Below are 22,521 nucleotides of genomic sequence, written 5' to 3' on the forward strand. Positions count from 1 at the left end.
TATTTTGGTATATTTATAAGCTATATATATTGTCAGTATATTTGATCGATCCACAGTCACATCCACTGTAACTAAATAACACAGGATTTACTTGTACGATCCTTTGTTTAATTGTCTGCTCTGCTAAAATTGCGATGGAGTTTCCACCATGTCCTCCTTCGCTAAAGTCCATTCAGCACTTCCTGAAGCTGGCCCAGGAGCACGACAATCGCGACATTGTGATCGCCTATTGGGCAAGAATTTAGTGAGTACCTTTGTTTTTTTTTTTACAAAACGAATATTAATTGTTTCATCTACTGTGCAGTGCTCTGCAAGTAGGCCTAAAGGCCTCCACGCAAACCGGGGAGGAGACAAAGCTTCTGCTGGGTAAGCGAAAACACAAATACGCAAATTGCAATTATGACTCATCCGTATTTGTTTTGGGTTTCCCTACGGCTCGCAGCTATTATGGATTGGTTGGAGCTCATGAAGAAGCAGCATGCCGACAACGAGGCCTTGACCCACGAAGTGCCTGCCCAGGCACACATCGAAAACTATGCTCTGAAATTGTTTCTTTACGCCGATAAACAGGACCGTGAGGAGAACTTTGGCAAGTGAGTTTCAAGTCCTGCATAATTGACCCCGGTTACGGAAAATAACGTTCTCCGTTTTCAGAAATGTAGTAAAGGCCTTCTACTCCAGCGGTGTGCTCTATGATATACTGCAAACCTTTGGGGAACTGAGCGAGGAGGCAATGCAAAATCGCAAGTACGCCAAATGGAAAGCCGCCTACATACACAACTGCCTGAAGAACGGCGAGACACCCATACCCGGTCCCCTGCCCGATGACGACGACGAAGCTGAATTTGCTGAAGACAATCTATCCCCTGGAGGTAATGGCGGTAATGGCGGGGCTAGTAGCTCTGCAATCACGCCACCCGAAAATGAAGCCGCAGCCTTCCAGCCCGAACCGGTGCAACCGCCCACTCCGTCGTCACCGACATCCAATATAACGCCTCCCACTGCCGAGGAGGTGCTTAATAATCCGAACAAATTGCCCAGTCCTCCGGTCGATGAGGAAAAGCCAGGAGGTTTTGAGCCATACGTGCCCACAGCGCAGCCAAATCCGGCCATCGCTGCCACCATTTACCAGCCCATTGTACCGGCTGTTGGCGTACACATCACTCCAGATCAGATGATCACAGCGCAGAAGTATTGCAAATACGCGGGCAGTGCCCTCAACTACGACGACGTGACTACGGCCATTGAAAACCTGCAGAAGGCATTGAAGCTGCTCAGCACTGGCTCCGAGTAAGAGGACCCTCACATATATAGATGTAATGCACTGATGTTATAGCTTAGAGCACGCACTTTTGACCAGTATAATACCCATAACTATAATCTCCACTGAAATTGTGAGTTGCTAATTAATTACAAATACATTTAAAACGACTGACGTTGGAAAATTTAATTTTAAATATGAGTTGTTCAAATTTATTAAAATTGTTTCTAAAAGGATGGCGCCGCCATTGAATGCGCCGTAATTTCAATTATATTTCGACTATATTGGCTGCCGTGTCCGAGACGAAGTTGGAGTTTGAGTGCGAGTACAACTTGATTTTGATTTGATTTATGCTTGAATGTGTAACTAGTCGTCTCGTCTGGTCTTTGTCATTGTCTTTATAATGTAGCTCTACTATTACTCATATAGTTATTAGTTAATATCGTTTTCCATTCTATATATATAATATTTCTGCATATGATAATTGTTTGGCACCAAAGTGAAACATGAACATGAATTTCGATTTCCCTAGAATGATGATGTGAATGAATTTCTAACCCGAAGATTGTGCGCCAATCGTTTTAGAATTCAACTTAAAGTGCTACAAAAAAAGCTGTTTACAGGTGTGTGGCAATGAATGTGTGGATTGGATCAATGAATCAGTGAATGACTATGATACTATGATTGCTATAATCGCTGGCAGCCTCTAATCTTGCTTGACGCCGTTCGCTGGTGCTTGAGTGGCCGCCGCCATTTCATCCTGCAGGCGGGCAGTCTGATACCAAACCACCAGTCGGCCCCCCAGCATGAAGGTGAACACCAGCGCGGGTCCAGAGCGCTCGAACGGGTCACTGACCATCCAGTGCTGGTAGATTCCCAGCAGCATCAGCACCAGCAGCGTTACATTGGCTACGTTCTTGACTTTATCTGTGGTAAAAACACAAATATTAGTGACGTATTCTCTAGTGTCATTCTTTGCTCTACTTACGATAGGGAATCAGCGCCATGGCCAGTCCGCAAACGATCTCCAAAATGCCAATTGTGCGTCGATACCATTTCGAGGGGATTTTCACTCCAAAAAGGGCAGTAAGTGGAAATACTTTCGCATACTTAACGTACTCTGTGCGCTGAAATTGGGAGGGAAATAGAATATGAGCATGGGGATATAATTAATCATTCCTAGAACCGAACCCCTCAGTGGCATATATTTCGACCAGCCCAGCAGAAGGCAGTGCAGCATGTTTATTTTTAAATGAAAACAAACTTTTCTTTTTGTCAAATTTTTATAGAAACATGTGTGCTTGTAAGTATGTATGATTGTGTTTTATTTGGCATCGGCTGTCCCCCCAAGCCAAGTGTTTGTGGTAATACGAAGGTAATTACACGTTTGGGAATTGCCACAGAGATTCTTCAGACGAAAATATTTCTAAATTAACATACCCTACCAAACAAAATGATAAAAGACATGAGAAATGAAAGTAAAATGGCGCGAGACCAATGCAATGCCAAATCGAAAACATTCGTATAAAAACAAATGCATGATATACAACCATACATATGTAAGTATATATAAGTAAAATCCGAATATATGTACATACATATGTACGTACCTAAATTTTATTTGGGAGTGAACGTCATTTGGGGTAGTTCTGAGGCATTGTTTGCATTGTGGCATGCAAAGAATTTAGTAATGAAAATTATAACTATGGGGGTGGGGCTTACTTTTTTACAGAAGGTAAACAAATAAATAAGCAACAACTTCTATACCATAAATCTTTCAGAAGTCTATGATTTATATGTATACATATATGTATGTATACATAGCAAGGTGAGAATTGTTATTATTGAAAATATTCACAGAGATTTTGCATTTCCTCAAACCTCTAAATTCCAAAAATTCAAATATTATTCGGCCTCCATGACTGAAATCTGCCAAATATCTTTCTCATTAGGCGTTACGCTTAGATCTTTACTCAAACCACAAAGCTATTTGGATAATAAAATCATATATTTTCAGATTTCTTGAAATATCTTTGAAGAACATTGTGTTTATGAAAATTTGAATGCCAAAGTTTGGCATTGATTTGGGTCGAGTTCAATGCCCATTAGACAGTCATAATCGTATTTATAAGTAGAATTCTATTATGAGTTTCTTCTCAGTGCATTTCCATTTATATAAGAGCTCTTTTAGAGACATAGGGATGAACTTTATAATGCATCGCTTGATCTGGAGTAGGGCCAGTGGAAGTACATCCACATATAATGAAAAATCGATGAGCCGCAGCGCACATGCCGCCTAAGGGAAATGGAACCCCAACCCCTGAAGAGCGTTAGAATCGATTTTCCACTCACCAAATCCTTGTAGAGATCCTTGCTGATGGCTGGCGTCAGCTTCAGGGTTCCGACAAATATGAAGAACAGTCCGAGCAGTACGGAGAGGCTCTTCAGCACAATCGTGTTGGATGTGGGCATCTTGTGCGGTCTGCTTCTGCTCTCCAACGATTTATCGGTAAACACCCTTGGTGGATGGTATGGCTTTTCCTATCTTTAATATATTTATATAGGTATGTATCCCGAATATATATTATTCACAAGGGGGACAGGGCAGCAAGTGTGGGGCGCGCGCGCACCTCTCGAAGGGGTTGGGGGGCGTAGTTCACTGGGATCCCATATACTCGTACAAACAGCACCCTAAAAAAATACACCGGTCGCTAAATTTAGCCCACGTCGCAGCTTTTTCGTGCCGAACGGAAAAGTACAACAGCAACAGCAATTTCAAGCAGAAATTTGAATGTTTTGCAAACCGCTTTTTGTAGTATGTATAATTTTATGAATTCCTTTTCTGCGGCGTTCCTGAGCGTTTTCTCGGCTGCTGTTCCTCGTCCAAACGGCACGGCGCGCTCGCGTTCGAAAAGAGACTGAGGCGCGGACCAGTTGCAAAGTTTATTTCGGCAGCATCCGAAGCAAAATGTCAGAAAATCAATATAGTACATAGATATGCTCACATGCTCGGTCGGTGCTCGCAAGTAGTAGGGCGACGCGATTCTGCCTCTCAGCAGCAGCAGCAGCAGCAGCAGGGAGAACGGCAGCTGGACTGTATGTTTAGGTGGTTGGGAGGTTGGGTGGTGGCAATGGCACTGGTGGTGGTTGGTTGGAAAACTGTCGTAATTAAGGCCGAAGACCCCGGCTACCCCGACACAGTAAGAGCGACACAACCCTTAAGGAGCACAAGCAAAACAATCATTAAATGACAAGAGAAATATGTATATTCAGAAGGTACTTAAATTTTTACTTAATCTACTGGTAATGAAGGTGATTTTACAAATCGGTCATCCAACGATTTTGCTATATTGCATTTCGAAATCAAACCCCTAGCATCCCTACCATCCCATCGGTCCACCCGGCATCCCGGGTCCGCCACGCCGAATGTGGTCCTCGGGAGGCGTGTGAGGTACGGGATAGATGCGCTTCGATTCGTTCATGCGTTGGTTGTAGCTCTCGATCTGTTCCCGCAGCTGGACATCTTCCTGCAGGGCGCGCCCCTCGTCAAACTCCAGTGTGGCGACGCCGTCCAATCGATCCAGATCCACCCAGCCGCGGAAGCGCACACAAACTCCGTTCATAATGAAATGAGAGCGGAGATGCACTTTTCCGCGCTCCCGCTCAAAGTCGCACTCCTGGTCCTGGGCATAGGGATTGTGGTTGGCATTGAAGTAGAGCTGGACGTTGGTGCCCGATGTGACAAAGGAGAGCTCCGCATAGCCCTTCCGGCAGTCGTTGACAAATCTCATGCGTCGCTCGTCTATGGCACGCTCCCTGTATCCAGTATAGCGAACCTCGGTCTCTCGACAAAGACGCCGGAACAGCTCATCGCTATCGTACTTTGATTTCTGATCGGGCACAACTCGGGGCATTTTGAAGATGAAGCGGGGCTTGGGTTGCTCGTACATCGCCATTGCTTCATATGGCGGAAGCATGCCCGGCATGGCAGCTGCGTCTCCTAGATTTTGATGGTGATGCATTTTCTTGTTACTGCACTCTGCAAGTAGAGAATATTGACTGAACTCTGTGGAAATATTCATGATTATATATACCCTATAAGAAGACCATGGCTTGGTACTTGGTTGTATTGTGCGCTACCTGAAATATTTTATGATTCAATTGAGCAGCTGCGGTAAGCATACGACAGGTAAATATACAAACAGGTAAACGCGTTAGATCGCAGATAATTGTGGCACTTATACATCTAGTTTTAAAGAAAACAAATGGCTTAACGGCCCTTACAACAGTGTTGGTTAGCGCCACAGTAAAACTAAGTGGCAACGATTCTATGTCAGATCAGGTGGCAGCTCTATGCATACAAATCAGCTGCATTTTGTATTTTGTTATTAAACTAACAAATTAAATAAGCATGTCTCTTGTTGCTTATGCCGCCAGCAGCGATGAAGAGTCCGAGAATGAAGACGATAACACTGGGCCACAAGTGGAACTGATAAAACCGCAGTCTACGACGAATACAACAGGAACAGCCGCTCTGCCCGTGAAAGAAAAGCTATTTAATGGTCATATTAGTGACGAGGATGATGACTTTGTACCACAAGAGGCGTCCTTGCAGCAGCTAAAAATCACCAGTGGTCGACTGTCGCTAGCCCTACCCAAGCCAAAAGTGGCTTTTGAGGAGATTCAAGAGGAAGATGTTAACGAACAGGTGACACTCCCGTTTGCCAAGCTGCCCATGCCACGCGCAGCAGCGGTAGGCAAAGTCTTTATAGAGGAAAAGGACGATGAATTCCTGCACAAAAAGCCCGTGCCAATCGAGGGCGATGCGTTGGAAAAGCCTCCGCCTCCACCAGTCAAAGAGCGTGTTAAGATTAGCATACCATCGCTGAGGGACTTTTCGGATGTGGACAAGGAAAAGGCAGAGAAATTAAAGAACAAAGACACCAAGCCCAACATGCCCAAGGGATGTGGACTGTTAAGTCTACTGCCACAAGCAAAGTCTGAGCGTAATTTCGCAAAATCCTCATCAGCAGAGGCTGCAAAACCTACCACGAACACCGCAACTACTCCAAAGTCAACGAGCACAATGCCACAGCCTCGTGCTACTGCTCCAGCCTTTGTGCCGGATACAGTGAAGCACCGCCGCGCTGCCCACAATACAGAAGGAGTTGATGGCGTGAAATCATCTGCTAAGAAGCCTTTACCCAATACCCAAGGGGCTAGTGTCGCCCAAAACCAGCAAAAGAAGCCTTCAGCCGCTCTGGTGAATGTAAGCGATAGTGATGAGGATGATGACGAAGGTTCTGGGGACTTTTTCTCGCTAAACACAGAACAGAAACTTCCGGAGGTGAGCAGCAACGAAATCAGCGCCTTGGTAGCCAAGCGGGCTGCCAAAATGGTGGAGGCAAGCGGCAAATACCTGGACGAGATGGCCGCTCGTGATGCGGCCGAGGCAGCAGAAGCAGAGGCTGCTCGACTCCAAGACGAACAGATGCTGCACGCACAAAAGCGCTATCATGAACAACAGCTTGATCCGGAAGCCATGGATGCGTTGGTGGGCAAGAATGCCAAGCGCCGTCGAAAGGAGACTAAAGACATACAAGTGATTGATATATCTGGGTCGCAGGTGCTGCCCGACCGCGAGGAATGGATGCGCACCGCCTTGGCCTCTTCCACCACTTTTCAGCCTACGGGCGTGCTAACGGACGAAGAGCCTGTGGCCGGCACCAGACGGAAGCATCAAATCACTTACCTGGCGCACAAGGCCAAGGCCAACGAAGCCGAGCTCCAGGCAATGTGGTCAGCCAACCGGCAAACTCGACGGGCCACACAAAGCAAATATGGTTTCTGAATTTCCATTTTATTTACGAGCTAACTTAAAAAATACATTTAATGGTACACTAATCCGGGGTTTAATTTAACCAGCCCTCCCGCTTTCCGAGCCTGCTGCCTACATAGAAAATTGCGGTGCTCAGCAGCAGTATTAAAGGGGCGATGGTCACGTAGATGGGAATCTGCTGGGGATATTCCAACGTCAGGCAGATCATTACCTGCGATGTGATGGTCAGCAGCACACCGCCTATGTTCCATTTGTACAGAAGCAGCAGGTCTGTCAGGCGGTTTAGATTCCGCCACTTGCGTATGAATTTTATGATCACGTAGATGATAAGAATGCAGTCGAAGAACCACAGCGGCGTAAAGGTAACAAACCAGTTCCAGGTGGTGCGCGGATCAAGACGCAGGCATAATAGGATGAGGAAGACGAGTACTATGAACCACGTAAAGAGTGCCCGGTGTGCCAGTGTCATTTCCTCAATTTACCTCATCTTTCTTGGGTCCAAATAGTCAAGAATAGGGCTGTTGGATATATATATTCCAAAATATATATATACATATGTATATTAAAACAAATTTTGTTTACATTGTTGTATTCGGCCAGAGAAAGAGTTCTGTTGAACACCGGAAACTATCTTTCGATATCTTGATATGCCTCGATTTTAATATTCGGTTTAGATAAAAGCACTCAATTTTATCCGGTACATGAAAGGTTTTAACGAGACTGGCTAATTTTGAGGTACTCACTTTCATTGTATTATTTAACAACAAAATTTTCACATAAAATAGAGTAAATTTTGCTACTCGGCAACTACACAGGGATGAAATGGTAATGGAGACACCTGTCCACGAAACCAGTTGCGATACTGCCATATATCGCTCACATCGATGTAATATAAAAATCAAAAACGAATCGAGAGAATTATAATACATTTATCTTATGAAACGTGTAATCTAATCCAACATGTATTCGAAGAATCTCTTGAACACTTCGTTGTCATTCGACAACCTCGGCTATCTTCCATCTTTGGACAACCAAATGCACAAACTGTAACAAATATGTAATGTACGTTAATGGAGTATTTAAAAGACTTTCACGCTGTTAAATAATTTTATTAAACTTAAGAAATATCTTGGTAAAAATCATTTAATCTTTCCGCCTCCCGCCAACCAGCTTCAACGGCACCATGTACTGTGGAATAGTGAGTTTTGCTCGAGGCCTCGCCCGCAAATAGCAATATTGGGTGACCATTGTCACTCATCACAGGAGTCTGCAGATCCCAGGGACCAGTATTCAGCTCATCGGCTAGTGTGGTACGAAAGCTATAACTGCCACGGAAGTTGGGATTGGAATGCCATTGGGTGCGCACAAATCGGTTAGGTTGGGGCACATCAAAGCTGAGAAATTTTCGGAAAAGCCAGCTCAGACCCTCCAGCACCTTTTCCTCCTTGAGAGTCTCCATGTGGCGGGCGTGCTCACCCGCAATCCAAGCCTCCAGCAGGCGAGGCTGATAGGTGACCCGATGACAGCCGCTGATGCTCTCCAGCCAAAAGAGCTCCGAACTGCGTAGCTCCTGCAGATCCTGCTCTATCCACAGACAGTAGAATCCCGCACAATCAGTTGGAAACGGCGGTGCCGCAAACTCCATATAGAATTTGTCCACTGTGCCCAGTTTTAGGCTTTTAATCGCATTAACCTTGGCTGCCGGCAGGGCAGGCACAAACAACGTCTCATGCTGCTCTTGCAGTACTCCCAGGGAGACGGTGCAAATGACATGGTCTGCGTTGAAGGTTTCTCCATCCGAGCACTGAACATTCAAATTGCAAGGACAGTCGCAGTTGATCTCAGTAACCTTCTTCTCGAAATGTACACGTCCCTTGAGCACTCCAAGGTCATCGGGCTGATCACTAGCGCTCATCAGAAGTCGAAGGAATCTCTCGAAGCCTTGATCGCGCCAATTCAGCAGCTGATCACCTTCAGACTCGGCGAATTCCAAATGTCCGCGTCCCGAAACTTCAAGCAAGTTGTCAGAGCCCTCGAAAGAACTTTCGGATCTCTTGAAGCTTTCCAGCATCTCGTTGGCCAGGACGCGGTCGACCGGCAACTGCGTGTCAATCTCCTTCCAATATCTTTGTGTCAGATAATCTCCCACAGACCCCTTGTACGGATTGGATCCGTCTGGTACTGAGCTCGAAGCGATTCCTCTTAAGGTGATAGCCAGCTCCTGAGGTACTTCCTCTTTGTTGGATCGTACGCACCGCACCGTACTATATAAGTCTCCAGTCCGCTCGAGGAGATAGAGATCCTTGACCAGCTCGTGAACGGCATTCCCCTTCTCTCCATGGCACCACTGGGCTCCCAGGTCGACAACATTTTCAGAAAATGGAATGGTGTGTATGCGACCGCCAATCCGGCTCTCAGCCTCCAGGATCTGCACGTTATTAAAGCCCTTCTCCAGGAGACGAGTGGCGGAAGCTATACCAGAGGCTCCTGCTCCAACAACTAAAATTCGGGCGGTTTCTCGGCTCTGACGCATGGCTTAAACAGGATTCAACAAGCTACCAAGACGATCGACAAGATACTGATTGATTTTTCGAGCTGTGGCTGGCTTTTGTCGGCCTATTCTGACGATGCTTTGCTCCCATTGCGGTTTTATTCACTGTTCGTTGCACTTATTCTTGTTTTGCAACGCACCTATAGAGTACAACAAGCCGAGTCATACACATTTGATATGCGCTTTTCGAATAGTCGACTCTCATTGATTATTTTGTAAAACGAGTCTCTTTAAATAATAATCAGGACAAAGTTCAAAAACCTGCCCATGGGTAATTGATTGGTGTAGGGGATTGCGCGGGAAATAAGCCTTTATACGTAACCTCAAACTACTAATCACCATATACTAGCAGATCTAATAATACAGAATACTAATTCGTGATCATCAAAATCTATATTTTTATAAAAATGTCGAGAAAAAATAGTCCTGTCAAAAATTGATTAACGGAGGTTTTTTACACTGGCGCTTCCATGGGGCTTATATAAAAAAGGCCAACCATTTTTACAACTGACTGTTTTTCCTTAAACTTTTTTTTATAAGCAAGTATTCAAAATAAGCCAGTCAAGTAAAAAATTGATTCAACAATTGGTTAAAATTATGTGGGCAGGTCTGAGAGATCTATTTAGCTGGTAATATTCGACGGAATATCAAAAAAGAGGAATATGTACAATAGAACTTGAATTTGTCAGTATATTTACAGTATATTTACAGTATATTTTTAAAATGAGACGGTATATTTCTGAGGTATATTTTATCGATAAATCCGATCTGATAATCTGATACGCAGGCACAAAAGCAACAACAAAAAGCAAAGAAAATGCATTAAAACTCGTATAACTTATTAACTTACCACGCTTTGATACAATTGAATTCAATTTAGTCAATCCTTAACATAATCATGGCATCCGCTACGGTAAGAAATGTATGTATGCCGCACTAACCCCTAACACGAAGCTTTCAGGTCTGCCAACGACAACGTCAGACAAACTGAGATTCTGCCTCTAACACTTAAGTGTCTTTTTAAAGAGTAGAACTAATTTATTAACGTGTTCGCAGGTGCCACTTCTCGATGATGACACGATACCCTTCGGCGAGGAGGATGAAATGCGCGATCCCAGTCGTGCGGGGGAAAAATACACGTAAGCATAACTGCCGCAACACTGTATATCTGAAATGTCCTAAACTGTCTGCGCCCCTAGGCACCCATACGTCACCTTCTTTCACCTGTTCTTCCGGGGTGCAGCCATCGTGATCTACATGTTCTGTGGATGGTTCAGTGACTCCTTCATTACTAGCTTCGTCTTTGTTGTGCTGTTTCTCTCCGCCGACTTCTGGACGGTGAAGAATATCTCCGGAAGACTTCTCGTTGGGCTGCGCTGGTGGAATTACGTTGATGACGATGGAGTGTCCCACTGGGTGTTCGAGTCAAAAAATGTGAGTCACGCAGCCGTGAAATTCGGACCACTTGCTAATGAAACGTAGTCTGAATCTTACCAGAGCCGCATCAACAAGCACGAGCAGCGCATTTTCTGGCTAGGATTGATACTCTGCCCGGTTTTCTGGGGCCTGTTCTTTTTGATGGCCCTGTTTGGACTGAAATTCAAATGGTTGTTACTGGTCATGATTGCTATAGCCCTAAATGCTGCAAACCTGTATGGCTACATCAAGTGCAACTACGGTGCTGGGAAGGATCTGAACAGTGCCGCCACAGACTTTGTAAAGACGCAGCTCTTCAAGAATGCCATGGACATAATGACCAAGCCCAGTACCGCCCAGCCTCCCACAAATGTGCGTCCAACGGGCATAGTTTAAGCACAGAATGCTACGTTGAAGTCAACTTGCCAACTTTTGCTGCAGCGCATTCCAAAGAGTAATTTGATGCTATCATACTGCAAGACGAACTATCCTGGCATGGTATCTCTGTGTGTGTACATTTGTATAACTTAATTTAGCCATACTGCAATTTACTATAACTTTTATTACTTTTACTTTGAGTAAACTAAATGCATGTGTGTGAACTGGACGTTTGATCGTATTAAATTCTACAAATAATCTTAGAAAAATTATTGCGGACTATTTATTTTAAATGAATAAAAAGGAATGTCGACCTGAATAAGTTCACCTTAACCCACCATTAAAAAACCTCTTTGTTTATGATCTGAAATGATCCTTGATTTTTATATGCGGTTTAGAATAATTGTATACTATTATTCTATTAGTTAATACATTTTCTACAAAATTTATAAAATAAGAGTTAAACGAAAAAGATCAACAAAAATGTCCACTAAATTCATTTTTGTTACCCGGTACTCGAAGAGTTGAGAGATATATGTATTAGTTTTCACTCTTTCTTTTTCTCTTTCTCGCTCTTAATCGTGCAGTGCGCACCGCCTCTCATGGTGGAGGGAAGCGAGACAGTAACACAGCTGATGTTGGTGTGAGAAGCGTGAGAAAGATAGAGACAGATGTAGCGGAAAAGGGAAACAGATAAAATATTTTTAAATTTTAATAAAATCGGTTATTTGTTGAAAAAGCCATTAGCGAAATGCAAGCCCCCTACCCGCAAAACCAACAATGAATTCTAAATTTTCAAAGCTATCTCAGAGAAACGTTCCAATGTATTTCTTACTGATAGCGAGAGTATGTATCGGGATCGAGATATAAACAGAAATCCAGTAAAATGCATGAATGAAACTTATATATGTCTATCTGAGAAAAATGCATTATTATTTAGGTTTCAAATAAGATTGGAAAAAGCCTTACAAATTAATTTAAATGAAATAGGGTATCAAAATGTTCATACTCCATAAATATGTAATTCCTTTGCATCAAATATGTAGTTATCGTGTAGTTAACATGTAAAAAATCCCTTTTTTTCTTGCCCTTGTTTGTTTAAAATTGTTTTATAAGCAAACCAGTAAAAGTGGGTCGTTAAAATTGGCCAGTCTTGTAGGGAAATTGATTCAATCGGATAAAGTCGTGTGTTCAGGGCTGAGGGTCCTAGCTAGCTAGTAACAGACAAATTTCCGTCAGTGCAAAGGTTACATTAACCCATTGTCGACCAGATCAACATACACTCCACGAAAATTATAAATTTTGAAGAATTTTTCCGCAGTTCAGGAGAACGGTATAGTGTTTTTCGGTAAGTAAAAAGAAAGGATAGGATGGATCTGCAAGAAGAAATTACATGCAGTGCCATATCCCGCCCGTCAGCTCAAGTTGTTCACCAGTTTAAACAAAGGGGGCTATGTGGGTTATGTTCGTTTTTTCATCCATCTACTGGTCACACTATTTTCGCCATTTTCAAGTCGTTCAGTCTGTTAGTGCGAGAAAATTTTGAGATAAATCAAAGGAAACGTGTAATTTCAGTGGGGAACAAGTTGTAAGCTAATAAATAGTCAATTTTCTCTTGTGAAAAATATAAAAAAAAAGGTAAGGACCCGCAAAATCAACTGAATATTTTCGCAAGAAAAAGTGCACCGGCAATATCGATTTTTGTTCACACACATAAGCGACGCCGCCGGCGCACTGCTGAATGGGGTGCTGCGCTGGGCAAATTCTACATACGCATGTGTGCATACATACATACGTTCGTAACCGGAAAAAGTGACTTAAATTTTTGGTTGGTTTATATTTGCAGAGAAAAATGCGTGGACGCGGCGGATTCATTCCACGTGGAAGTGGTAACACACGCGGTGGCTATTACAATAATCGCAACTCGAGCAATTACGTGAACACACGTACCCAGGGAAACTACCGCCCCAACGGGGGACGCTACGAGAACAACTACCACAACAACAACAACCGCTACAGCGGTGGAGGAGGAGGAGGCGGTGGCGGCAACAATAGCAACTATGACAACCGCAGCCGCGACAAGTTCACCCACCATAATTCGAGCAGCAGCGGGCGCTACGAGTCCAGCTCCAGCCACAAGCGCAACTACAATGTATGTTACGAAACAGAAGTGCTATCGAGCATATTTCCATTTGAAAATTCTATTTATTTTCGGCATTCTATTTTTATTGTGTCTAGGATTCATCACGCGATCGCAGCGATGAGCGCAGCAAGCGTCCGCGCATAGACGTAAGTTAAATATTGACATTTCCTAAACGCTAAGCGCACGTAATTTCTGAGGTTATCATTATGCATTAAGTTGTACGCCGCCATGTTCTCTGTAATGTTAATGACTCTTCCAATATTTATAGCACTGTTTGTGGAGTTTAAACGCGGGATTCTATTGAGCGAGCGTTAAAGCAAAACATATCCCAAACAGCGAGCAGCACGGAACTCAAAGTAGCCAGAAAAAGCACTTTGGGAGCGCGAGAGCGAGTGCTCTATTTACTATATATATATATATATCAAATATATATAACAATATATCTGTGTTGTCCATAGAGTCAGCAGCGTCGAGGCAACGCATGGCAAATAGGCAAATATTTGGCCAGCGACCGATCGATTTGAGAGTGCAGCCAAAAGGCTGCAGATAAATATTGCCTACCACTCAGTCACTCACTAAACTGTCGATCTGAAAGCAATAACTTCTGTATAGAAATGTGATTGAAGCGATTTTGATCTGTAATCTTTTATCTTGTGCCTTGTACCGTACCATCAGCAGTGCAGTCAATTCTCTCCCCATACCAAATAATCAATAATATAATCAATCCGCCAACAGATAATCTATCTATATACGCATATGCGTCTGTGTATCGATCCGAATCTAAAAAATAGCTAAGAGTGTAAAGTTTCTTCATCATGCTACCACACACCTACACGCTGCAGGATATATAACAGCATAATCGTTGCGATAACCACCCACAAATCAGATAAGATCAGAGAGTAATACAGTTTCTATAACAATAGCAGTTCTTTATCATCCAACAAGTATATAAATGTTTATATAAATATCTACCTATATTCGATATCACATCAAAAAAAAAAAACAAAACCAAATCAAACAAAATATGCTCCTACACTCCTTCCTACTCGTCAATCGTCAATAGGATTATCGTCGCACGTCCTCGTCAAACGATCGCAGCGATCGCCCATCGTCATCATCGCAGAACGTTGGCTCCTCATCGTCCAACTACCATCAGCGCAGCAACACCGGCGGAAGCGCTAGCTCGAGCTCGTATCGCCCGCGCGATGACTCGAACTCTGGTAGCCGGAATCAGCGCGAGTCGTCAATGGGACCGCCAAAGCGTATGATGCGTAGTGTGGCCGGCACCAATTATATATCGCGCCCACGCGGCTCAATGTCCATGCGTGGAGGCGGCATGACACGTGGAAATATGCGGGTTGGAGCCATGCGCGTTGTGCGTACCCGCAACGTCAACGAGTCCAATGATCTGCGCACCATGCGCCGCCAGTTGCTCTATGCACAGCAGAAAGATCGGGCTCGCCTGCTTAAGATTCAACAGCTGAAAAGGTAAATAGACAAAAGAAAAATAGAAAACAAAAACCGAGTTATATACGATAAAGTTTATCCGTAAACGGAGCTTCAATTTATCAATTGTGTGTGTACCAATTTGCATCATTGACCATTGACCAAGATAATAATATGCCAAAGCCAAAGAACTATTTGAATATAACGCGATGCCATTGGCTGGATTGAGATTGAGATCAATTGAGATAAGAGGGCCACCCGCATTCTTCGTAGACAAGTATACAAGTATACATTATTATTGTTTGTGTGTGATTAGTAGAAATTGAAATTGAAATGTACTAAGCAAAAATAATGACCAACCAACCAACCAACCAACCAATTCAACCAACCAACCAACACCAGACACTATGACAAGAATAGTAATTTGTTAGCTTATTCCCAGCTTATTCTGTACTAAACACAAAAATTTGCATTTGCATTTGCGCCTCCCTCCCACCTGCACATGACTTCAAATTCGAATTCATTCCACCCAAATCAATGTAGCTCGTTGCGCCGCCAACGCCTGGGAGGGAATAGCAGCGATAATTCCAGTGACAATGAGGACAAGGAGGACGATGATGCTGAGAATAGCAAGAAGAAGAAAGGCAAAGACAATGACGATGACGAAGACGTCGACGAAGACGACGATGATGATGAGAAGGATGCCGTCGATGGTGAGAAGAAGGGCGAAAAGAATAAGAAGTCACCTGGCAAAAAGCGCAACAGCAAGTCGGCAAACGAGGACAAGAGTGACGCCGATGGCGGCGACGATGATGATCATGAACGCGACGACGATGATGATCAGGAGAAGTCCTTGAATGAGTCTGATAGCAAGAATGCCAAAGCCTCAGATGACGACGACAAGGTAAAGGCTGAAGATGAGAGTGCCGATGGCGACAAGTCTGAAGACAAGGCCAAATCCAGCACAGCCGATAAGACAGGTAAGAAAAAGGATAAAGATGGCGACGCCACCAAGGACACTAAGGACTCCAAGTCAAAGAAGACGCCCAGCAAGAAGGAGCGCTCACGCAAAGACAAGGACGACAGTGACGATGAAAACAGCAAGGACCATCGCAGCTCGCGCCATCGCGACGATGACCACAACAACCGCAAGCGCAGCTTCATTAAGCTCACTTGCGTCCACTGCAACTGCAAGTGTGTGACCTTCAAGGTGGGTGTCTCCTACACCAAACATTCTAATGTGGATCAGCTGCCAGCATTTATTGACGTATTCCCTATATATTCAACCACAGGAGTACAACTACCACTTGAACTCGCGCACTCACAAGAACGCGATGCGCCAGGTGGCCCTCAACCAGCGCGCCGATCTACAGCGTATGCGCGCCCGTCAGCGCACCACTCAGCGCGAGATCGAGGAGAACAGCAAGGAGGAGCACGAATCGCGGTATTGTCGCCTCTGTCGCCTGGCCTACCGCCAGCAAAAGAATCTGCATCAGGCCTCCGAGCACCACAAGACCATCAAGAAGTTCCTCATGCCCTACTGCGGCTCCTGCCACTTGGCATTCAAGAATGCCATGCTCTATGAGAATCATCGTTGCTCCCTGGAGCATATCCGCGTAAGTTCATAGTCCCAAAACCCTTTCAAGCATAAATACTGATCAATCTTTTAATTTTGTTTGCAGAACAAGGCCAGAAACGATGAGTCCGGCTCGGACGATAGCGTCGATGAGCGTGAGATAGATTTAAATAAATTCCTTACGGTGGACTCTGTTGGTGAGACCGATGTCGACGTGATGGATGCCGATGTGGATGCTATGGTAATGGAGGCTGAAACCGCTCAGAAGAGTACTGACGAGGAGACGCGCAAGCGTGGCATGATTGGCTCGGACTCCATCAAGGCCATTGAGGCTTTCTATTGCGGCCTCTGCAATCATTACTCCAATAAGACGGACGATGTTTCTTTGGAGGATTACACCAAAAAGCATTGCCTGCAGCATTCCCACGTCAAGGCGTTCTTGCGTCAAAAGGAGGAAACCGAAAAGAAGAACCGTAAGGATGATGAGAACGAGGATGACAAAAAGGCTGGCGATGACGAGGCAGATGTCGATGAAGAAATGGATGCGGACCCCAAAATCGATGAGGAGGATGACGAAGACTATGGGGATGCTGAAATTGGCGATGAACCCCAAGATGAGAATCTATGGGAAGAGGTCGATAAGGACTTGGGTGACCTGCTCGCCGAAGTGGATCCGATGAGCCACGAGGAGGAGGAAGAAGAGGACGAATCTGTCCTCAACATTGACATTGAAAGGTATGTTTTCCCGTTGTCTTTAAATTCAATTGCTAGATTATATAAAACTTGTCTAATTGCAGCGAAAAAAACAAGCTTAAAGATGCCAAAGAGGAAGCAAATGGCGATGATGAGGAGGAGGAGGAGAAGAAGGCCGCCGCTCCGAAAGAAAATGCGCCAGCAGTCGTCAAGTCTGCAGAGAAAAAGACCACCGCTGCCACTGCCGGCGCAGCAGCAGGCTCTGCTACATCCACACCAGCCAAGACACCTGCTGTCAAACAGCCGGTCAAGAAAGCACCGCCCAAGGCAGCTGCGGCCAAAGTCGGCAAACCAGGCCCGGCTTCAACCAAGCGCAATGTCTTGGTCAATGTGAAACGCACATCGGCGGCGGCCATCAAAGCTGCCACCAAGTCTAGCAATGCGGCAGCCGATTCCAAGTAAGCTGGAAGCAAGCACCAACAAAAATAACAATAGTAACAAAAAATATTAATGTACCAACAAAAACAACAACAACCAAAACCCAGTGATTTGGTTGCAACAAAAAACATATTTAAAATATAACTAAACTTTAGCTCACGAAAATTACATACAGCACAGCAGCAAGAAAGAGCTCTTATCGTCATATAATCGAGCCCGGCCTGTGTAATAAATGTCTAGACCTAAATCAACCAACTTGTTGTACATATCTGGCGTGTACTTATTCGACGATTGGATTGGAGCATGCATGTGGAGTACTTTTGGGGTACCTTTCGCTGTGCCACTCGACCGTTTCGCGCTGGGCCTTTCTAAACTGGCAGCATCGCGGACAAGTGCGCCTGCCTGCCACCTGGCCCGAACAATGGCAGCGAAATGCCTTTCGGTCGCCAATTTGCTGCCCCCTTCAAGGTGGTTACATGTAATTGTCAGCCTCAGCTGAGAGATATCCCCACAAACGTGAAATGGCGCACGCTAAATGTGATTAAGCGATGGCTGCAGACCTTGCCTGGGGAGCCCTTGCCGCCTAACGTTTTGTTGCATATAGGGACTGCAGTGTAATTGAGACCCATTTCTGTTTACTGTAGCTTAACTATTCCGTGTTAGTTTCCCCCAATCATTCTTAATGTAAGCGGAAAGCTAAGCTGAGGCTTGACATTGAATAACCCACCGCTTATCTCTTTGTCTGGAGAGTGGTCGATTTTGGCGTGATGCTGCTCGCCCTCTTCCTTATTCCATTGGATGTACGAGTATAAATGTATTTATTAACCTATTGGGCGGCCCAAGCGTTGCACTGTCTGCTCCCACTGCCGTTTTCCGTTTTCGTTACCATTTCCGCTTGCCGCACTAACGGTAACCGCCAACCGCTTGCTACTTGCCACTTGGCGGTGTGGCAGTGGCAAAAGACAATGCCAATGCAGTGGCAAACGAAAGGAAAATACATTTCATTTCATAATTTTTCTACATATTTTTGCCAAATTAACTTTCACTGCATGTCTCCGTAGGATTATGTGGAAGTGGATTTTGAAACCGCGAGACGAGATCCCCCCGTACGCGAGTGGCTTCGGTTATTATGCAATCTGTCATTTTATATGCGTGTTCGTGTGAGAGGTCTTCGGTCTTGGTCTTCCCAATGATCCCAGCTGCTTCCTTTCTACCTACCACACTCTTAAGTGGGGCTCAGAGTCAGACAATGTCAAGTTTTGATTTGATTACGATTACGTTAGTGGTACAGCGGCAGCAGGTTTTGCCAGATCCCGGACTGGCTAAAGTGAGATGAGGCCCCCTCTATCCAGCTGGAGCTAATCCCTGGCAATCGCTCATTCAGTTCGGGTAAATTGCATTCATGTTTTGACGCCAGATTTATGCGCACATTGTTCTGTCTGTGTCTGCCACAAATCCGGTTTTTGCCTCAAGCGCCGAAGCTCCGATCCATTGTTGCCTCTGCCCCTTTGCCTTAGCCTTTGCCTAGGTATTACTATTAACATTTAATTTGTGATTCCAAGTCAATGCTGAGACCGACCGCAGCTTTTTAGTTACGTTTTTGCTTTTCGGCGCTTCTATTAAGAAATTTTCAACGGCAATGGTTGATTTTGTGTTGGTTTTTTTTTGCCGTGGCGTCTGCCATCTTCCTGTTGCTTGGCCACTTTTTTTGCCCACTGCTTTGGTTTTAAATGCCAAGGTGGTGTGCTTGCCGCTGGGACTCGGAATCCAGTTATCAGCGGACACACAATTTGGTTAATGCCACCAGCACTTGGACGCATTCGTTATACTTATGTGTGCGGAATCTAAGAATCAGAAGCAGCTCATAAATTGTGTTAAATGGAATCGTTTGACGGTTCTATTGAAATGTCAGTGGATGCTAGTGGATGCCAGTGGATACCAGTGGATTTTATGTTGCCCATGGCCAACCATCGCAGAACCGACCGATGTGCGATGTGCGGGTGCGTGGCTAATTGCTGGTCTTTGGCCAAAATGCTTTGTTGTGCACATTTTCACATCGTTAAATATATGTTTATTTGTCTTTTGCTTGGCCCAGGGATTATTTCTGTTTCTGTTTCTGTCTGTTTTCTCTTGTAAAGAGCCTTGGCACTCAAAGACCCGGCGCGGGAATTTGCATACATTTACAAAAGCGCCGAGATTAAAGAAATATATGTATGTTGGTAATGATTTGATTGTGGATTGTGGGCATTAGTAATCTGCGATTTGTCGCTGTCTTTGTGTTTTGTGCGAAATTGGCAATACTATAAGTAGAAAAAAATATAACTGTTAACGTCGATTGCCGACTGGTTCGCTATGCAACATGTCGCGACATACTACCGAACTACTTATCAAACCGAAGTTGTGGAATTCCAATGGCTGCTAATAATCAAATGTAATGTGTGAAAATTTCACACAGTTCTTGGCCGCAACCGCAAGCATTTACAAGACAAGTTAATTGTGGTACTGCTGCTTATGGCCAAGCCAGTAGCCATGGCCAAGCGGCCAATTGGGACAATAGGCAAATGCACTTTATGGATGATGGACCCAGTTCCGCCTTGCTTCGGTAGTGTTGTGCAACCGCGCGATAACAATTTTTAGCACGCAATTCAAATGAGCCACGAGGAGATCTCTGGGACCAGATACCAGATACCGCTGCATGTGGAACTGCCGGCAGGTTATAATCTAATTAAGGCAACCCGTGTGCCAGAGCCAGAGCCGAGCCAGAGCCTGAGCCGATGAAGCAGATCTTCTGTATTGCCGTATACATACATATATATGTATATATTCTTCTCACGCCCAAAATGTAAATGAAGTTATCCGGGTGTGTCAGTGGAGTCAGTCGGAAGGGGGCAGGGGGCCAAGAGCCACTTGGCTAATGCCAAGCCAAGACAGCCGCCAACGACGAAAGCTACGGGTTTACATGCCTCGCTGCCTGCGACTACAGCTCCGACGATTTGGTACTAGTGTGAAAATCTTGTTTCTCCTTCTTTTTCTTATTTTATGAATATTTTTCAACACTCATTCATAAGTCTGTCATTGTCCGTGTGTGCTCATTGTTCGCGACCAGAGATTTGGGTACGAGTGAGCATTGTAGGGTGGTAGAGGGGGGCCCCTGATGATTGCAACGCTTTCCCGATTTCATTCATTAAAGTCTGCGATTTATGGTGCAATCGGAATGGTGGGGAAAACAATGAGCGAGTCATCTGATCAGTGCGTAACAATCGACACGTCAAAGAAAGCTTTTCTTCACCCTCTGATCTCTGACATTTGACGACTCCTCCAATTGCCCAATCGATGCGATCGAGTATTCACTGACTCGATATATTATATGTATACATATAGGAGTCCATTAATACCCACAAGGTCGCCAAGTCGGTAGAGAGATGCCGCCTCTCATAGAAATGATCATAACCATAGACACGATCGCGTATACTCACATCAATTGACTGGCCCCCTGCCTCATTATCGTATCTGGCTTGGCGTGAATGGAAAGCATTAAGTTATTGCCCCGCCGACACCACTCCGCAGACAGCAGATAGCAGACATTATAGCCGATATATGGATTTAGAGCTGGTCCAAATTAACACACAAGCGTTCGCTGGGGTGGTGAAAATCCACATGAAGTGCTTAAGCTGGTCATTAAATGCTGCCCAGGTATTTGCTGCGATTATACGAAACACTTGAGACTGCTCTCCAATATTAAAAACCAGGAAAAGGCCGAAAATCATATAACAATGCAAGTCAAAAGTCAGGCAAACCAAAGATTCCCCCTTCCCAGACATCATGATCATGTAATCTCAGCCAGCCCCTCTGCCATCTACCATCTACCATCTCATGGAAATCCTCTACAGTTGAGTGGTCCTGGACGCTATACTTTGGCCAAGCTCATTAGCAAATTATTTTGGTGTTTGCATGGGGGGGCCACGCTTCAATGGAACCGAGAGGGACCCAACCCGGACACGGACCCCCAGACGGACAGGGATTGTCGCTCGTTCAGATCACGAAATATGTATGGCCTATGCTTGAGTAGTTCCAAAAGCGTTTTCCATTTTGGAGCAGTTTAATTGTATTTAAATGAGTTAGAATGCACTTTTCATTTTCATTTCGCCATTTACTCTACAGTTTTTTTTTTTTTTATGATTCATAAATTGTTCACTCTGACGTTTATAGTCGGTCTAGTCTGGTCTGGCCTGGTCTGGTCTAGAGGGGAGGTCTGGAAACGTAATTGATAGATACAAATCTGTGTCTGCCGTCTAGACGGACAGATACGATAGGATATCTCAGTTGAAGACATTTATTTGCGCTCGGCAAGCAGATGTTTATGAGCCATGTTGGGCATAAGGTAAAGAATTTGCAGTCATAACCTGGTTTAATGGTAGCGAATGTCTCTTGTCATCTGAGTACTTTTTAGGCAGCAAGCAGATTGCTTTTAGTCATGGGTTATCGCTGGTATGTGTCCATCTTAATGTGTGTCCCATAAACTTGTCCTTTAGACTATATAAGACTATATATAAATGTCTATACAACGAACGTATAACGAATACCCCTTGAGGTATATTATTCTTTTGTCCACTCAACTATATTAAGTACATGCTACATAAAAACCTCTGTCAAACGTATGAGTGCAAACAAAAAAATCCTTTAAATACTGTACCCCTTTGTTGCACAGTTGAAATAGCCAAGATCCTTTGCAGTGTATTTTTGGCTTCAACAGAGTATTGATTATCCCATTGCAGGTAAG

The 22,521-nt window shown here is 44.5% G+C and overlaps 8 protein-coding genes across 12 annotated transcripts; 4 read left to right on the forward strand and 4 right to left on the reverse strand.

The window, feature by feature from the left end:
- Positions 1 to 30: 30 nt before the first annotated feature.
- On the forward strand, positions 31 to 1,450 carry Vta1 (vesicle trafficking 1). The gene is made up of 4 exons (XM_001353690.4): positions 31 to 244; positions 305 to 366; positions 443 to 593; positions 655 to 1,450. The coding sequence occupies exons 1-4, from the start codon at positions 135 to 137 to the stop codon at positions 1,292 to 1,294; spliced, it is 963 nt and encodes a 320-aa protein (XP_001353726.1). The 5' UTR covers positions 31 to 134; the 3' UTR covers positions 1,295 to 1,450.
- On the reverse strand, positions 1,446 to 4,351 carry LOC4813444 (transmembrane protein 35A). Its single transcript, XM_033382708.1, has 3 exons — positions 3,614 to 4,351; positions 2,250 to 2,388; positions 1,446 to 2,188 (listed from the first exon to the last, which is right to left on the reverse strand). The coding sequence occupies exons 1-3, from the start codon at positions 3,731 to 3,733 to the stop codon at positions 1,968 to 1,970; spliced, it is 480 nt and encodes a 159-aa protein (XP_033238599.1). The 5' UTR covers positions 3,734 to 4,351; the 3' UTR covers positions 1,446 to 1,967.
- Positions 4,352 to 4,509: 158 nt separating this feature from the next.
- Bro (Brother) lies at positions 4,510 to 5,450 on the reverse strand. Its single transcript, XM_002134984.3, has 2 exons — positions 5,356 to 5,450; positions 4,510 to 5,300 (listed from the first exon to the last, which is right to left on the reverse strand). The coding sequence occupies exon 2, from the start codon at positions 5,281 to 5,283 to the stop codon at positions 4,642 to 4,644; it is 642 nt and encodes a 213-aa protein (XP_002135020.2). The 5' UTR covers positions 5,284 to 5,300; positions 5,356 to 5,450; the 3' UTR covers positions 4,510 to 4,641.
- Positions 5,451 to 5,567: 117 nt separating this feature from the next.
- On the forward strand, positions 5,568 to 7,165 carry LOC4813511 (proline-rich protein PRCC). The gene has a single exon (XM_001353688.4). The coding sequence runs from the start codon at positions 5,673 to 5,675 to the stop codon at positions 7,110 to 7,112; it is 1,440 nt and encodes a 479-aa protein (XP_001353724.2). The 5' UTR covers positions 5,568 to 5,672; the 3' UTR covers positions 7,113 to 7,165.
- On the reverse strand, positions 7,101 to 7,934 carry LOC4812872 (transmembrane protein 60). 2 transcript variants are annotated; one of them, XM_015187603.2, is made up of 2 exons: positions 7,844 to 7,934; positions 7,101 to 7,618 (listed from the first exon to the last, which is right to left on the reverse strand). In XM_015187603.2, exon 2 carries the CDS (start codon positions 7,567 to 7,569, stop codon positions 7,174 to 7,176), a length of 396 nt encoding a protein of 131 aa, XP_015043089.1. In that variant the 5' UTR covers positions 7,570 to 7,618; positions 7,844 to 7,934; the 3' UTR covers positions 7,101 to 7,173. The 2 variants fall into 2 exon arrangements, with proteins under 2 accessions (XP_015043089.1, XP_001353723.2); XM_001353687.4 differs by having other exon boundaries at positions 7,683 to 7,891.
- Positions 7,935 to 8,163: 229 nt separating this feature from the next.
- On the reverse strand, positions 8,164 to 10,284 carry LOC4812871 (spermine oxidase-like). The gene has a single exon (XM_001353686.4). The coding sequence runs from the start codon at positions 9,631 to 9,633 to the stop codon at positions 8,218 to 8,220; it is 1,416 nt and encodes a 471-aa protein (XP_001353722.3). The 5' UTR covers positions 9,634 to 10,284; the 3' UTR covers positions 8,164 to 8,217.
- Positions 10,285 to 10,407: 123 nt separating this feature from the next.
- On the forward strand, positions 10,408 to 11,714 carry LOC4813009 (uncharacterized Golgi apparatus membrane protein-like protein CG5021). Of its 4 annotated transcripts, none has more exons than XM_015187600.2 (4): positions 10,408 to 10,564; positions 10,708 to 10,790; positions 10,851 to 11,085; positions 11,134 to 11,714. In XM_015187600.2, the coding sequence occupies exons 1-4, from the start codon at positions 10,550 to 10,552 to the stop codon at positions 11,461 to 11,463; spliced, it is 663 nt and encodes a 220-aa protein (XP_015043086.1). In that variant the 5' UTR covers positions 10,408 to 10,549; the 3' UTR covers positions 11,464 to 11,714. The 4 variants fall into 4 exon arrangements, with proteins under 4 accessions (XP_015043086.1, XP_001353721.1, XP_015043087.1 ...); XM_001353685.3 differs by having other exon boundaries at positions 11,149 to 11,714; XM_015187601.2 differs by having other exon boundaries at positions 10,413 to 10,573.
- A 1,196-nt stretch (positions 11,715 to 12,910) lies between these two features.
- Ciz1 (Ciz1 zinc finger protein) lies at positions 12,911 to 17,996 on the forward strand. The gene is made up of 8 exons (XM_033382380.1): positions 12,911 to 13,083; positions 13,292 to 13,597; positions 13,684 to 13,734; positions 14,652 to 15,076; positions 15,578 to 16,244; positions 16,327 to 16,650; positions 16,717 to 17,345; positions 17,408 to 17,996. Exons 2-8 carry the CDS (start codon positions 13,298 to 13,300, stop codon positions 17,763 to 17,765), a joined length of 2,754 nt encoding a protein of 917 aa, XP_033238271.1. The 5' UTR covers positions 12,911 to 13,083; positions 13,292 to 13,297; the 3' UTR covers positions 17,766 to 17,996.
- The last annotated feature ends 4,525 nt before the right edge of the window (positions 17,997 to 22,521 follow it).

Source organism: Drosophila pseudoobscura, chromosome X (assembly GCF_009870125.1).
Source record: "Drosophila pseudoobscura strain MV-25-SWS-2005 chromosome X, UCI_Dpse_MV25, whole genome shotgun sequence".
Classification (NCBI taxonomy): Eukaryota; Metazoa; Arthropoda; class Insecta; order Diptera; family Drosophilidae; genus Drosophila; species Drosophila pseudoobscura.